The sequence below is a fragment of the Simochromis diagramma genome, unplaced genomic scaffold, assembly GCF_900408965.1.
Source record: "Simochromis diagramma unplaced genomic scaffold, fSimDia1.1 OVJJ01000682.1, whole genome shotgun sequence".
Taxonomy (NCBI): domain Eukaryota; kingdom Metazoa; phylum Chordata; class Actinopteri; order Cichliformes; family Cichlidae; genus Simochromis; species Simochromis diagramma.
In genome coordinates, this window is record NW_024387359.1 from 3,010,778 (window position 1) to 3,025,983 (window position 15,206).

The following is a 15,206-nucleotide window of genomic DNA, read 5'->3' on the forward strand; positions in this document are numbered from 1 at the left end:
AAAATCCTGATTGAGGTTGTCATACTTCATGCATGAAAGGGTTAAGGGCAACTCCAGGGCAGTTGCACAAGTTGTCATCAAGTGCAGAATATAACAAGGTGATGCCCTGTCCCTGCCGTTGTTCTGAATGCGCTTCAACCCCCGAAGCCAGCTCTTTAGTAAGTGTGGATTTGATAGATTTAAGAGTGGAGTGACTACTAGTTACCTCCTGTACATGGATGATTTGAAGATGTACACAAGAAGCAAGCAAGACATCGACTCACTGATCCACTTCACCAGGATCTCTATTGTGGACATCAGGATGTCACTTGGACTAGATAAGAATTGCCAGAATACACACTAATGGTACCAGCTACAAATACCAGGGTATCCTACAGGCAATTGGGAATCATGATGAAAATTAAAGGTCAGCTACCTTGAGAATTATGGAGCATCCACAAATACATCAGGAATATGGACCCAGAGATGAGCTATTACGAAAATGTCTTAGGCAGCTGGATGAGATGGAGGAACTATCATGGAAGACATATCATTGTACCATTCACAAACAGAGGAAGTGGCTGACATTAGGAAATATTACCAGTGGAAGAAAATACAAAAAAGGCTGTGGCCTAAAGAGCAACACAGAGGCTCTGATAATAGCAGCACCAGAACAGGCCTTAAGCACCAGATCCACAGAGGCAGGGGTCTATCACAGCCAACAGGACCCAAGTTGCAGACTATAATCAAAGGTCCCCAAGAAACAGTCCAGCACATAGTACCAGGATGTAAGATGCAAGCTTGGACAACATACCCTAGACACAAGTGGGGAACACACAGCTAAGGGTTTTTGAGAACTGTACAGAGCAGAAGACTGTTGTGATAGAGTGGCAATCCCAGTGGACATCAACATAAAAGTGTAGGAGCACAAGAAAATAGAAGAAAAGAGGAACCGAGGCCTGAAGAAACAAGTGGAGCAGATGTGAAAGATTAAGTCCAAAGTCTCCCCAGTGGTAACAGGAGCATGAAAAGCGCCAAATCACAAAAACAGTTACCTCAAGGCGCTTTTTATTGTAAGGTAAAGACCCTACACTGATACAGAGGAAACAATATAAACCCAAATCTTCAAGAGTGGCTCCAGTAGATTCCAGGCACAACATCAGAGGCCTCTGCTCAGAAGAGTGAAGTCCTAGGAACACCTAAGATGCTGTGCAATACCTTCAAACTCCCAGGCCTCTGGCAGAGGACCCGAGCTTGAGGAAGCATGCAATGCACTCATGTTTTCTCTATAAACAACTAAATTTTCTGGTTTCTTTAGTTAATGTAAACATATAGAGTGAGTAAACAACAGATTCCCTTTCCTATCATAAATTATGAACCAGATTCAACTCTTTGAGTCATTACAGCATGGTGCTGCAATGGTTGATACTGTAACCTCAAAGCAAGATGGTTCTGGGAGAGAGTACTGTACGGCTGTCTGTTTGTCTGAAGAAACAATTTTGAGTAATATATTTTATGAATGGTCATGGAGAGAGCTGTACAACACAGTTTTAATTTTTTTCACTGTGACAGCTTACAACATCACAATGACGCCATAACAGTCTGATGTAATCATATTGTAGCAAAAGCAGGCTGGCATCAGCAGTAATACAAACAACATAAAACATCAAAGCTTTAGTATAGCTCTTGTCCATCAGGGGGCCCTGCACTCTCTGAGTGCTGTTGTTTATAAAGCTACTGTTTTGATCTTCATTATATCAGTGTAAAGAGTCAGATTTGGTGTCTATACAATCATTATGATATGTTACAGCTTTGGCAATATTTTGGGGATTTTTCACTCTACTGGTATCCACATACCTTATGACAGATATCAACACAGAAGCCATGTAGTGTTATTCGGTTATGAAAAAACAGTGGCTTTATGTATTGTACTGAATTGTATTGTAAAACCCTTTGCACAGAGGCGATTGTAAGTGTGAGTATTTTAAAAATGTGACGGTTAAGTGAGATTTCTGCTAAGCTAAGAAAGAGCACATAGTTTTAATTTCAATCTTTTGCCCCTTGTCCTGTGATTTTTTTAATGTTTAGCAAGTAGACCTAAACTGATTTTAGTAAACACAGCTACAGATACTCAATAAAGAAATAAATGATATTAAAATGTACAGTGAATGTGCATTTTATTATTATTATTTTCTTATTAATTGATATATGCACACGTGATGACTGACATTTACTTTTGGTACTTTGTACTAAGCTGTACATGAAAGATTTTGAAGCAGAAATTAAATCTTGCCTATTTCTAACTCTATAGCTTTACTCTTAGACTCTACTAGAGTTGCTTTGATTCACAGTTACAAATAATCTGTATTTTTCTTATACTTGGCCTTTGTGATACACCTCAGTTCATTATCTGGTATAAACGGGACATTTGAGTTTTCTAAATTTTAAGCCAATTTTCTTCTCCCACTCTCAAACAGATGCTCTGAAAAGCAAGTGGGTGTGGCTCCTTTGCCTCAACAGTGAACTCACCATATTATGGATATCATAATTTGGCATAATAAAAATTAAAGAACAGAAAATAAATCTGAAAAGAAAAACTGTTTTTGGATTACAATAGCTGTACACATACTGATCTGAGAATCTGAAACTTTGCCCATGTTTAGTATGACCATCTGCTACTGTAACAGTTATGATATGTGTTATGAATATTGAATCTAATTCAGTTCAGTTCAGTTTTATATACCACAGTTGCCTTAAGGTTCATTATATTGTGTAGTGGAGCGAAACGGGACAAAAGATGAGGGGGGGGGGGGGGGGGGGTAACCAGAGATTAATAATAACAGACATAATTTATAACCAAAAACTTATTAATTAATTAACTAAGAGGTCCTCTTTAATATAGCTTTAGCTTTGTTTATGAAAGACTGTTGCTCAAATGGTAGAGTGGTAGTCTACCAATTAAAAGGGCAGAGGCCTCCAGTCCCCAGACTGAGCCATACTTGGGCAAGGTACTCAACCATCAGAGTGTGTGTATGTGTGAATGTTAGAAAGCAATTAGGCATAGATAAATGACCCTACAGTAGAAAGTGCTTTGAGTGTTCAACTGAGTAGAAGGCCACTATTGAAACACAAATCCATTTACAAACTTACAGTCTGCACTGGTGCCCTCTGAGTGTTGATAATACAGTACCTACACAGGCTTACTGCATTAAAATACCAGTTAATTAAAAAAAAAAAAATAAGACAACATGGAAGCCTGGAAGTGTTGGTTTGTTTTGCGCGGCAGACACTAAAGGTATCGAAATTTTGGCTAATAAAACCAGAGAAAACGTAAAGACAAAACACACAATAATTGTACTGTCGCTGTGGACCTGCAGGGGGCGCCGGAGCTCCTCCACACCTCTCCTTCATTTACAAGCAGACAGGAAGATGGCGGAGCGGAGCTGTGGAGGCTGTATTGGCTGAGCTGCTGTAGGTTTAAATGCAACAGAAGGGCACGCAGTCACCGTGGAAGCGGCCGACGTGAAGGGACATCTTTCCCTTGTAGGAGCAGGGCGAGGTTAGCCTTTTACTGGATTTTCTGTTCGTGTTTTTCTCTAATCGAGAGGAGAGTGCCGAGCGAGGAGCAACGAAAACAAGTCGGACATGAACGGGGTAAGTTTGCTTGTTTGGTCATCGCCGTCGAGCCAAACTGTGGTTAAATACGGAGAGCTAGCTAAAGTGGGATAACTCTTGAGACTAAGGTGCTTGTCGGTGGAAATGTATTTAGTTAATACTTGTAGCCCAGTTGGGTAGCATTTTTTTCTGTAAGTTAGTGTCGTTAGACTCGCTACAGAGGTGCTGTTTTGTTGGGGAGTGCTTGTTTTGGCTACTGAAAGCTACATGCATGTGTCTGGCAGCCGAGGACACGGCAGCATTTTCGGATGTTAGAAGAGATCGAAATACGTGCATTTGTATTTCTATTTTTGAGCGGGGTTTATAGATTAAAATCAGTTCCGTGGTTTGGTTTGAATGGATGTGATCGGGAGATAATGAGTCAGGAGGCCTATCTGTGCCTTGACTCTGGATTTAAAGGGGCTGACTGGGGAGTGTAGGTGGGTGTGGATCCAGCGTGGTCCCCTTTTCCAGGCCCCACCCACAACACTGGTGGAAAGTAGCGACTGTTTTGTATTGAATGAAATGATAAGATTGAGGAGAGCTATTAAGGAATCAATGAATATAGAAAAATAATTACACGCATATGTAAATAAATGTGTGTGACTAATATAAATAAATGTGTGTGACAAATTAAAGGAAAAGCTGAACCTCCTACCTCTACAACGAGGCGATCCGCTGCGTGTGTCATGCTTTGGGGCCATTTATGATGGATTTGTTTAGCTACACTTCTTCTCGACAGAGGATAAGATCACTCAAGTGTCTCACCAGAAAGACAGCACCAATTTGTTTATTTGGTAGTTCAATGAAAGGCTTCAGTTAGTTAAGAGTAATGAAAAAATGCGTTGACTTCTGCAGTTTTGTCTTGTTATACAATATTGGAAATTTAAAAAAAAAAACTAACAAAACACTAAATTTTCGGAAATATTTGTGGGTGTTTTCTTGTTTGTTTGTTTTTGTACTACTCTGAACACTAATGTGGCCCTCGAATGAGATGACAGTACCAGCAGTGGCCCACAGCTCATTTAAGTTTGAGACCCCTGCTCTAAATGAGCACAAAGTTACTGTGAGTGATCACCTTCGTCCTATGTTGAAACATTCTGCCCTGATAAGAATGCTAATTTCCAGGATGGCAATGCTTCTGTCCTGAGGGTACAAGGTTCACTGAAGGGTTTATTTAGGATGAAAGTCATGTGGGTCATATCTTTTGGGTTTCACAGTCTTCAGATCCCAAGTTAATCAAATACCTGTTTGTGATTTGGGTCAGACCTATGAGAGTTCTCTCTAAATAATAAATGAATACATTTCTTTTAGAAAACTGGTGTTTGGTCCATCCAGTAGTTTTTCTGGGACTTGAAGAGTGAGTCTCAAAATGGTAGAGAAACATCTCTAGCCCGGTTGGTAAAAATCTTAATGGTACACCTTTTTTTTTCTTTCTATCATTTGGCACCCATCTTGATATTTTATTGTAATGATTATAATATTGTCTTTCCTGTGTGTATTCTAGTGTTTAGACATTGCATTTACATTTAATATGCAAATCAAGCTCTAGATTTTCAAGTGAAGTAGTTTAATAGAATTACCACAAAACACACCCCAATCTGACTGTTTTCACCGTGACAAAGTAAAAGTGGCTGTTGATCTTATCCCTTCCTGTTGATTGCATCATTTCAGCTTCATTCCTACAGAAGAAAACAAGCTACATCTTATCAACAAATTAGCTGAGCCATATCTTGAGTGACTCATTCAACTTAATCCTTTTGCATTTTGGTTTGGATTGGTGATCCGCTTTTGTTTTTGTGCGCCATTACACTCATTTTATTTGTTTCTAATATTTGTTTCTTTTCCAATAATATAAGCCTCACATTCAGTTACGGGTGGGCATAGGCTCACAATTATACCACGATATTTCTGACAACAGAGAAAAAAAATACTTAACATTTTACTGGTGCTCGCAGCTTGCACACAGCTCATCATATCATATATTGAGACAATGATTGTTATTGTCTCACTGATAAATTCCATAAATGAGGCAAAAAAGTAGGTGGACATGTATAGGAGGAATCAGTGGTACTGAACAGGGCAATCGCAATAGTAGTGCTTGGTTGTACGAGATGTGCCATTATATTTCCAGGGAGTTGCACATCGGGTTCTAGCAAAGACTACGGTGTTGGGTTTCCAAGGGTTTGTAGTTACAACATAGGTACTACATGGATTTCCTGCTGAAGCATGAATCCTCAGTTATAGAGCAATAATAGTGCACGTCAAGCAGATAGGGTTGCACATCACCAGCTGCTAGTATCTCCTCCTACTTACTTTTTGGTGTCCTTTTTTTTTTTTTTTTTTTTTTGCCTCAAATCGTAAATTGAGCTAGTTGTTTCCACCTTTAGTAGGAAGAAGTACTGTGCTTTGTTGGGGGATGTTGAAGTAGCTCCCATTTTAGGTACCAAATCACCACCAGAGGCTGTCGCACAGCTTTTACACTCAGATGTGCCTCAGCTTGTCTCATTGCTATAAACGGACTATCCCAAATATTCCTCTAGATTCCTCTCCATGTTTTGTGATGGATCATTCTAGAGAGTGATCAAGCTTTCTCTCCTTTCACAGGACACTGTATGCAACAGCCATTCATTTGCCCTCTTAAGCTGCACCAACTCCATATCATCAGTTCAAGATGAAAAGCCCACCATCAGGTTGACACAGGAAGGAAAGTGCTCTCCAGTTTTGTCCTTGCAGAATGATGTCCAGAAGCCAGGAGAAGGTGAGTATGTTTACTCCAGTTCTTCAGTTTGATCGCTAGCAGAGGAGAGCTGGTTGAACAGTCCATGGGACAGTAACTGAATCCCTGTTAATATATATATATCATCTAAGAATTTCCAGTGAGAGAAACTAGAAGCACAAGATTTGTCTGAATCTTAAGGATGATGTTTCTCTCCATTCACTCTCAGGAAAGACAATGAATACCATCAGCACTCCAACGAAAGACCCAAAGGCAGATTTCACAGAGATGGAGAACAGCTACAGCCAGTGTTCACCCTGCTGGTCTGATGAACAGCCATCACCTCTGCAGCTCCACTGCACCGAAGCCTACCTTTGTTCTCATCCTGAACTCTCCCTTCCCCTCAGCAATGGCTTAACTCATACTCCCCTACATGCCAATAATGGCGGCGCTCTCCATGGCCTCCAGAGGAGGGGAGCCCGGGTCAAGGTCATAGGAAAGAAATCCACTCGAAGAATGTATGTGTTGATTACTGGTGCATTTTTACGACCTTTCCTCATGGTACATGCAGAAGAGTGTGCCCTCATGCTGCCTTTTGTATACAGGAACCATACATAGTATAAATGTCATGTTCATACCCCAGATACCATGTATGGATAAGGTGGTCTGATTAGGTTTTGGAGCACCTTTGTAAGTGAATTTATATCTTAATTACTACATTTTCTTGTAAACACGTTAACTCACAAGAGCTACACACTAGATAACCACATGGACACTATATAAGGAATATAGTTATAGTCTGAACTCTTTTGCATAATGTATTATATGTGTTTTTGGTGACTAACTTGTACATAATGTTAGACTTTTAAAATATTTGGTCTAAATCTTCCAGTGCTTTCTTGACTAGTGGTAAGCCAACTAGCTGTGACTTAGTTACTTAGAATATATGTGGTAAGTTTTAGTCTGGTAATGTTGGTTGATGAAGAAATGTAAAAACTGACAGTTAAATTACTAAATCAGCCCTGGTAGCTTGGATGAACAAGCCAGTCTTATCCACTCAAGGGAAATTTTGCTACAGAAAATCCTAGACATTACAGTTGAAGAGCCTACAAGGACTTGGCTAACCTTAGTTAGAAGAATGTTGGCTCAAGGTCAGATTTGATCTCAAAAGCCAAGTGATCCATTAATAAATTGAATGTCTTGCTGATGTTGACTGTAGTTTTTCACTGACAGCCAAATTTCTGTTTGGCTAGATGGGCTTAATTTGATTAAACAGACTTTCTTCTGGCTAATCTTGATTAATAGACTAGTGTTTAATAGTATAATATTATATTATATAATAATAAGTTAAACCATCACCACCGAGTGTCTAAATGTGGTTAGGGGAAGGCTTTTCAGTTGGAAGGTCAGTAGTTTGATCCTTGGTCCTCTAAATCCAAAGAAAACTTTTTTCCATTTTGGCCTGAATGAATATGGCACCTATCCATGAAGGAGTTCAAATGCCTCTTGGTAATAAATGGTGCAGTGCTGTAATAGCCTATCATTAGGCTGAATGTGTATAATAGTTGTTGATGTTGCAATGTGTTTATTTACTATAGGGCAGGAGGGGAAAATTCCCAAAACCGGAAAGTTACTGACTTCTATCCAGTAAGACGAAGTTCAAGAAAAAGTAAAACGGAGCTCAAGGTAAGAAAAAAAGTCTATTTCATAATGTACTACAACATATGTTATAGGTAGTTAGGCATAGGTGTTCATATTATTCGATATTGAAGTGGTTTTATTTGGAGAAGTGGGAAAAGTATGGGTCTTATTAAAGTGTTTGCCCTTAGCCAAAACCTGTTTTGTCTTTGTGACAATTATGTGCAACTCCCACCCCCACTCCACACTTTGACACAAGAGCAGGTCTGAATTGTTTGTGGTGTCACTGAATATCAGAGTAAGGGCTGAAAATAGCTGATATAAAAAATGTTTTTAAATGTATACAAATCACCATTAGAAGATATTCTCTACAAAAGCATATCTGAATATGAGTGTTTAGTACCTGTAGGTAAGATGCAACATACTAGAATCTGCTTTTAGTTTATAGTGTGCCTGTATTTGTAGGCTATGGCTGGATACATTATGATGATATAGCCTTTTTGTGTGTGTTTGTTAGTTCTTGTTTTTTCGGTTGATCAAAATTTGTGAACAATAACTGTCAAACAGAACAGGAAGTTGGAGTCAGAAGAACTTAACTGATTGGTTCTCAGACTGATGAAAGTGTCACTGCTAAGTAAAAATTTTCTCCAATGGAAAATTCTGGTGGACAGTTTCCACAAGTGCAGATTTTCTAAGAGTAGATAAAGTTCAAAGGTGGAGTTTTGACCTTAGCTGTATCTTTAAGAATGCTCATGACAAAAGCTTTGTCTAACATATACTCTCATAGCATGTTTAGTATTGCCAAAAACATTGTCTTTATGTTTGCACTTGTGTGGTGCTCTGACTGTGTTTGAGGGAAATATACTTTTTATTAATAATGTGGATGTACCGTGGGGGTAATAGTTATCTGAGCCCTGCTTAAATTATAAGTTTGCTCACCTACAAAATGAACAGTTTCTAATTTTTATGGTGGTTTTGTTTTAATGGAGAGAGACTTAATATTTATCAAAAACATAAAAAAATAAAATTGATTTCCATTGATTTGTTATGGAATGAAAGTATTTGATCCCCAAGCAAAAGATGAGTTGGCACTTGATAGAGAAACCCTTGTTCGCAAGCACTGCGAGAGATCTGAGGATTAAATAACTGTTACCCTCACTGCATGACTCTGTGTATGAAGAGAAATCTGGTCTGGCCTGTTTCATGTTCCATTTTGTTACCAGTGCGAAGAAAAGAAGCTCATAGACGATCTCATTACAAGTGGAATAGAGGAAGGAATGGAGGTACGTTGAATTTTCTTTGTTTCTTCTTTCTTCATCTGAAGGAAAAATCTTATTGTCGTTGTAAATGAGGATTTACTGTAGACCTTTAAAAAATCCTTAAATTTTACTCAGTCATGTTCTCATACAAAAATGTCTTATTTTAAGAATTAATTTGAATATGAAGCCCGCAAAAAGGCTCAGAGTGACCAAATTCAAATTGTACATTGTTCATATGTTTACTGAAGAACCTTTACTTTGCCAAGCTGTGTCACCACAGAAAGCCTCTTGTACTGTTTTTGTAGGTGCAATACATAGAAGGAAAAGGGAGAGCGGTGTTTGCCACTCGGTGTTTCCAGAAAGGCGATTATGTGGTGGAATACCACGGAGACCTGCTACAGATCACCGATGCTAAAAAGAGAGAAGCCGAATATGCTCAAAATCCAGCAACCGGCTGCTACATGTACTACTTCCAGTACCTCTGCAAAACATACTGGTAGGAAGAAAAGACTTATCTGGGATTCTGTGAACACTCATTGGACATTTTGGAATTTGTGTTATATTAAGTTATGAAACCAAAGCCACCAGTTTGATAGGACAAATTATTAATTTCAATTTTTTTGTTTTATTCTTTTAATGAAAATGAAACATTAGCATAGCAGCTAATATGGTCACTGAAAACAATTCAGTATTTAATGTGAAAATGTAAATGCTGTCTTGTGAACATATTGTGTATGTATATTAAACAACCTCTAATAAGAACACCAATGTAAATGTATGTGTTTCTGCCAACAGTGTGGATGCTACAAAAGAGACTGGTCGAATGGGTAGGTTGATAAATCACAGTAAAAATGGGAACTGCCAAACCAAACTCCACGACATCAACGGTGTCCCTCACCTCATTCTCATCGCCTCTCGAAATATTGAGGAAGGCGAGGAGCTGCTTTATGACTATGGAGACCGCAGCAAAGCTTCCATCGCTGCTCACCCCTGGCTCAAATATTGATTAAGAGGTCCAGAGAAAAAGTAAAGGGAAACGTACAGTAAGACTTGTTTTTTCATTAGCTAGTGTACAAAAGGCCTTAGAAACAGAATATGTACTTTTTGTTTGTTTGTTTCAATAATGAGGAAGCTGGGGTGTGTGAGGGTTTAGTAGACATTTATGGGTCCAGGTCATGGGGGCTGATTGGGTTCATATCACATTTCAACTAAGGTCCATCTGCCTTGTCAGATGTTATCTGTACTTTTTATTTATGCGTGTTTCAGAAACATTCTTTTGTTTTGCAGCACATTTGTTTTGTACATTTTGTATTACCTATAGAGTAGTGCTTCTACAGCATGCAGGTAGTAGTTGATGCTCTGCATTTTTATACAGCTTTTTTTAATTAGTACGTAGATACTTGGCAATACTTGTATTTGCTCCCCTTTTTGAATCAGCAGAAACTATGAGATGCAAATTACAAACTCTTTTTAGATATGTATTCTATTCAAGGGGCATCTATTTTCAGCAATCGGACCTCACACTCATTGTTCAGTGGGGTAGAATAGTTTATCACGTTCACGGTTTATTTGGCGTTTCAGGGTTTTGGTTACCAAAAAAGATCACATGTTTTGACACTGGATGAAATACTTTGTGTTGATCATGGAAAAGATTACATTAGAATATGGAAATTACTGTTATGAATGTTTATTTTTTAGCATAGATTGTATTTTATAATATTAAACATGCCATATACAAAGAGTTAGTATGTGGTAAATTTTAAAAATTAAAACGAAAAGTATCTGGGAAAACCTACAGAATATTCTGTGTGACTCGAAGAGATGATTCGCTCATGCAAGTAAGTTTCGGTGTCTCTCTCTAACCTCAATTGGCACACACGATTATCTCATCTGTTTAGTTTCACTTAATTATAACTTCTCCCACTGATGACGACACTGTCTGTGGTGCTGCACTTTGTAAATATATTTATTTGCTTGCTGTTACAAATCCAAATATTGTTTCAAAAGAAATACTGTGACATTTTGGGAATTATGTTGTATTTTTTTTTGTTTTTGCTGAGACTTAATGGGAAGATTGATCAAACTCTCCTGTCTATGCAAAATGTCAATCTGATCACCTTTTTTGAGAGCGGACACCTGAGCTTAAATCCAATGCATTATACTTGCAGTTGCATTCATTTAAGAGGGGAGAGAAAATGTTGATGGTTAGGCTAAAATGCAAATTCTCAGTTTTATTCATAAAGGTTTTATCAGACAGATTACACCCGTTGCCTTAAAATTAAACTCCTAGCTGAAATATCATTTTGAATTTTTGGACTATCAAATCTGTCATTACTGTCAATTATAGAGAAGTTGTGCCATGGTTTGAAGAGCCCAGGGGCCAGGGGAGGTCAAATCTGCTTATTACTGTAATATAACACCACTGTTAGCATTATTAGAGTATTTGCTTCTGAATGATCGCTTAAACACACATCTGGATGGAGAATAGTTTAAATTTGCTGTACTGGTGAAACTAAAGTTGAAAACCAGCCAGAAGGGTGTGTGCTCTTGTAATGAACAAGGTGCAGTACAGGTACCAATGAAAGAGTTTGTTTATGTGCCAAATCTTCACGATTTTCGGTAAATATAAACTGTGATTCAGTTCCAGTATCAGTAGATTCCTGTTTCAACATACAGACATCATAGTCTTATTGAACCCACAGCAAAATGGGAAAATGAATGTATTTTACAAAATACACACAAGCAGTTTTTGACTGTGAACTCCATTAGTTTCTATTTACGTACACATATAAAACAGTCTCACAACAACTGCATGGCTTTTCTTCTTAGATGTTCCAAATTTATTAGCTCAATTGCCAACAGATTTGCTGTTGTTGCATATATATCCATAATGAACAGTGCTTATACAAATCAGTGGACAACAAAAAGCCAACTCGATAACAGCTGACCCCTTCCTAACAGTGTAGTGTGTTATAAATGGGTAAAGCTCAACAAGTTAAACAACAGAAACACAATCAGACTTGGTTACACACAGTGTTAATTGGCAGCTTAATCCGCATTTGGTGTTCTAGTGAGGACAGCACAGGATTAGATCATGCATTTGTGTTTATGGTAATGAACAAACATGTCACCCAGTCCCACAGTCTGACGCACTTATGTTCTTTAGCAGTTTATCAGTAACAACAGAACTCTGTGGTACAAATACAAGTAGTTAATTAACAGCATAGTTTAAGACAGTTGTGATACACAAATGCATACTGTGCCACCTCACACCATATTTTCTCCTGTGTGAAACTGAAAAATAAATTTAAAAAAAGACATGTCAATTACTCAAAATATACTGCTGCAAAGCTTGTTATGTTTTGGTAACTTGAACTGATGGGCTAAGCTTCAGTTGACTATAATAAACGTGTGCTTGATCAAAGCCATACTTTAGAAAAGTGTGAACCAGTCAAAATGTGGGGCATTGTCTCAAGATGTGGGACAGGAGGACAAGGAATGAAATTGCAGTGCAGTCCCACATGCAGAGGGCATCTGGTCACCCTAGCTCTTACTTATTGTCTAGTTGATAGTTCAAGAAGACTAGCCTAGTTTCATGCAAAGACTGAAAGTGAGAGAAACGATGTATGACCTGTGGCTGCTTCCAAAGGTCAAGCCCACAGACTGGCATGTTTATATATTGTGTTGACTCAACCTTGCAAACATTTGTACCTAAATAACATGTGGTCTAATTCAGCTTTTTCAACCATAACAAGTTAATCATGAATTAAATAAACTGAAATGCTGTCATTTCATTTAGACTAAATCTCATTTAATTCAATTCAGTGAGTGGCTATGCTGCTAAGCTTAGCTATCATTTTTTTTTTTTTTTAAAAGACATTAAAAAAAATTATTCATTACTTTTCTTCACCAATTTTACCAAGCCTAATAAACTCATAAACTATTTAAATACATTAAAGTATGTGATATATGAGGTAGCTTGTACTCATGAAACCATGAAATCCATTATAGAGACAGGCACCACAGCCAAGCTTGACTAGCAACTTTAGCCTCCTAGCTTTTAGAAGGATGAATTCATTCCCCTTGTAAGTTGTCCTGTGTCCTGCACACATTACTGAAGCTTAAAACTTGCACAAAACAAACTAAAAGTTCTTCTAGAATCAAGTCTGCTATCTTGTTTTGTTTTTGGGTGTTTGGCATGGTGCCATATTTCTCTTATAAAATCTCTACTTAGCTGTAACTAACTAACGAGGTACATGTTGTTTTTTTTCTGTTTCATAGTTATTGCGATTTTTGTTTTGTTTTGTTTGCTCATTTCCCCCAAAATTACACTCTAAAATATCTTTGTGGTATTTTTTTTTTTTTAATTTATTTTTATAGCCAGGCTACTGTTTCCCTTGTTTCCAGTCTTTCTGCTATGCTAAACTAAGCAGTTCCTGACAAATTCATGTTAACTGTACAGATATGACTTGTATTGATTTTTCTCAGCAAAAATCCAAATGAAACACAATTTCCTAAAATGTTGAACTATTTCTTTAAGCCTTTTATTTTATTTTTTTAATTTCTTACTTGATTGTAGCAGCTTTGTTTAAAAATGACCCAGCTAAACAGTATATTGTACCTTTTGCACCAATTTCTCTACGTTCTTATTGTCTGTACAGCTGTCGAGGTTATGGAGATTTCCAAAAGACAACAACAAATCCAGCTCTCTAAGTTATTCTTAAAATATTCAGTATATTTAATGTTTGGATTTCTGTTCTTGTTAATATTATTTAAATGCAAAAGGAAAAAAAACAAACAAACAACCCAGTGTTAATAATAAATAGCCCAGTCACGTGTATCCGACGAAGTACATCTTAAGTGATGCACTGTGTTTAATACATAAGGATACACCTTCCTCTACTCCCTCTACCAGTAGCATTGTGTATGAAATGTTTTCATATGAGCCTTTCTTGACAGAGATATTCCACTCTGGATTATTCCATTGTCTATGTGGAACTAATGCAATAATAGTTGAGGGGCAAAACAAACCTGTTGGCTGTTTTTTAGGGCATGATAGATCTTTGCTGTTGTAGCGCTGATTAAATCTTAATGCTGGGGTTTTAGGCATTGTTTAATAAAGATGTAATATGCAAATTAAACGTCTTGGGCATCTGATTTGTTCTTCCATTAAAAGAAAGAAGTACGTTAATGCTTAAAACTGTTTTGAATAAATGAGAATTCAAAAAAGAAAAGATGGGAAGAACTCTTTTCTACCATGAGGGTTGATGTTGTATAGTTTGTTCACCAGAGGGCACTCTGCACCACGCCATCTGTCCATTTTATTCCACCTATCCAGTTTAGGGTTGGGGCTGGATCCTATCTCAGGTGTCACAGGGCGAGAGTTATAGTACACCCTGGACAGGTTGCCAAGGTCAATTTAGAATCACAAATTCCACACAGCAAAACCCCAGGTTGGAATCAAAACGAGACCAGGACTTTCTCACTGTGAGGCGACGGTATTAACCCCTGTACCACCATGCTATCATCATCTAATAGAGAGAAATCATATTTCTTCTTGTCACAACTTTCCACACTAACCCAGCATCTTAAATAAATAAATAAAATCATCCTTTTTTTGGTGAATTGGACGACTACTGCTGTGCTTTCTGTTATGTTTCATATTTAGTCTTCTTCATATAGACCTGATTTCTAAATTGTTACATAAGTGCAAAAGGTGATATATTCTGTACAATGGAATTTCAACCAAATACACTGCTTTGTGCCTTATGTTTAAATTGAGACAGAGGAAAATTAATGTAGTTAAACTTTTTCCCTACACCAGTTATTTTACCACACTGGATGTTCTTTGTTTACAAATGTATGTTCCCTTGCCCATTTCCTTTTACAATTATGAACAAATCAAACACTTGAACGTGACTGTGATCTGTTATGCAAGTTGGGAAAAACAACAACAA

At 37.7% G+C, this 15,206-nt stretch overlaps 1 protein-coding gene across 1 annotated transcript; it reads left to right on the plus strand.

Moving 5' to 3' along the window:
* Positions 1-3,375: 3,375 nt before the first annotated feature.
* On the plus strand, positions 3,376-15,206 carry kmt5aa (lysine methyltransferase 5Aa). Its single transcript, XM_040007221.1, has 7 exons — positions 3,376-3,633; positions 6,241-6,394; positions 6,582-6,870; positions 7,951-8,038; positions 9,214-9,273; positions 9,555-9,745; positions 10,045-15,206. The coding sequence occupies exons 1-7, from the start codon at positions 3,625-3,627 to the stop codon at positions 10,253-10,255; spliced, it is 1,002 nt and encodes a 333-aa protein (XP_039863155.1). The 5' UTR covers positions 3,376-3,624; the 3' UTR covers positions 10,256-15,206.

What these genes read in the sequence shown, in the direction of transcription:
- kmt5aa (XM_040007221.1), top strand. An exon ending in GAATAGAGGAAGGAATGGAG is followed by an intron (nt 9,274 to 9,554) that starts GTACGTTGAATT and finishes CTGTTTTTGTAG; the next exon opens with GTGCAATACATAGAAGGAAA. An exon ending in TACCTCTGCAAAACATACTG is followed by an intron (nt 9,746 to 10,044) that starts GTAGGAAGAAAA and finishes TTCTGCCAACAG; the next exon opens with TGTGGATGCTACAAAAGAGA.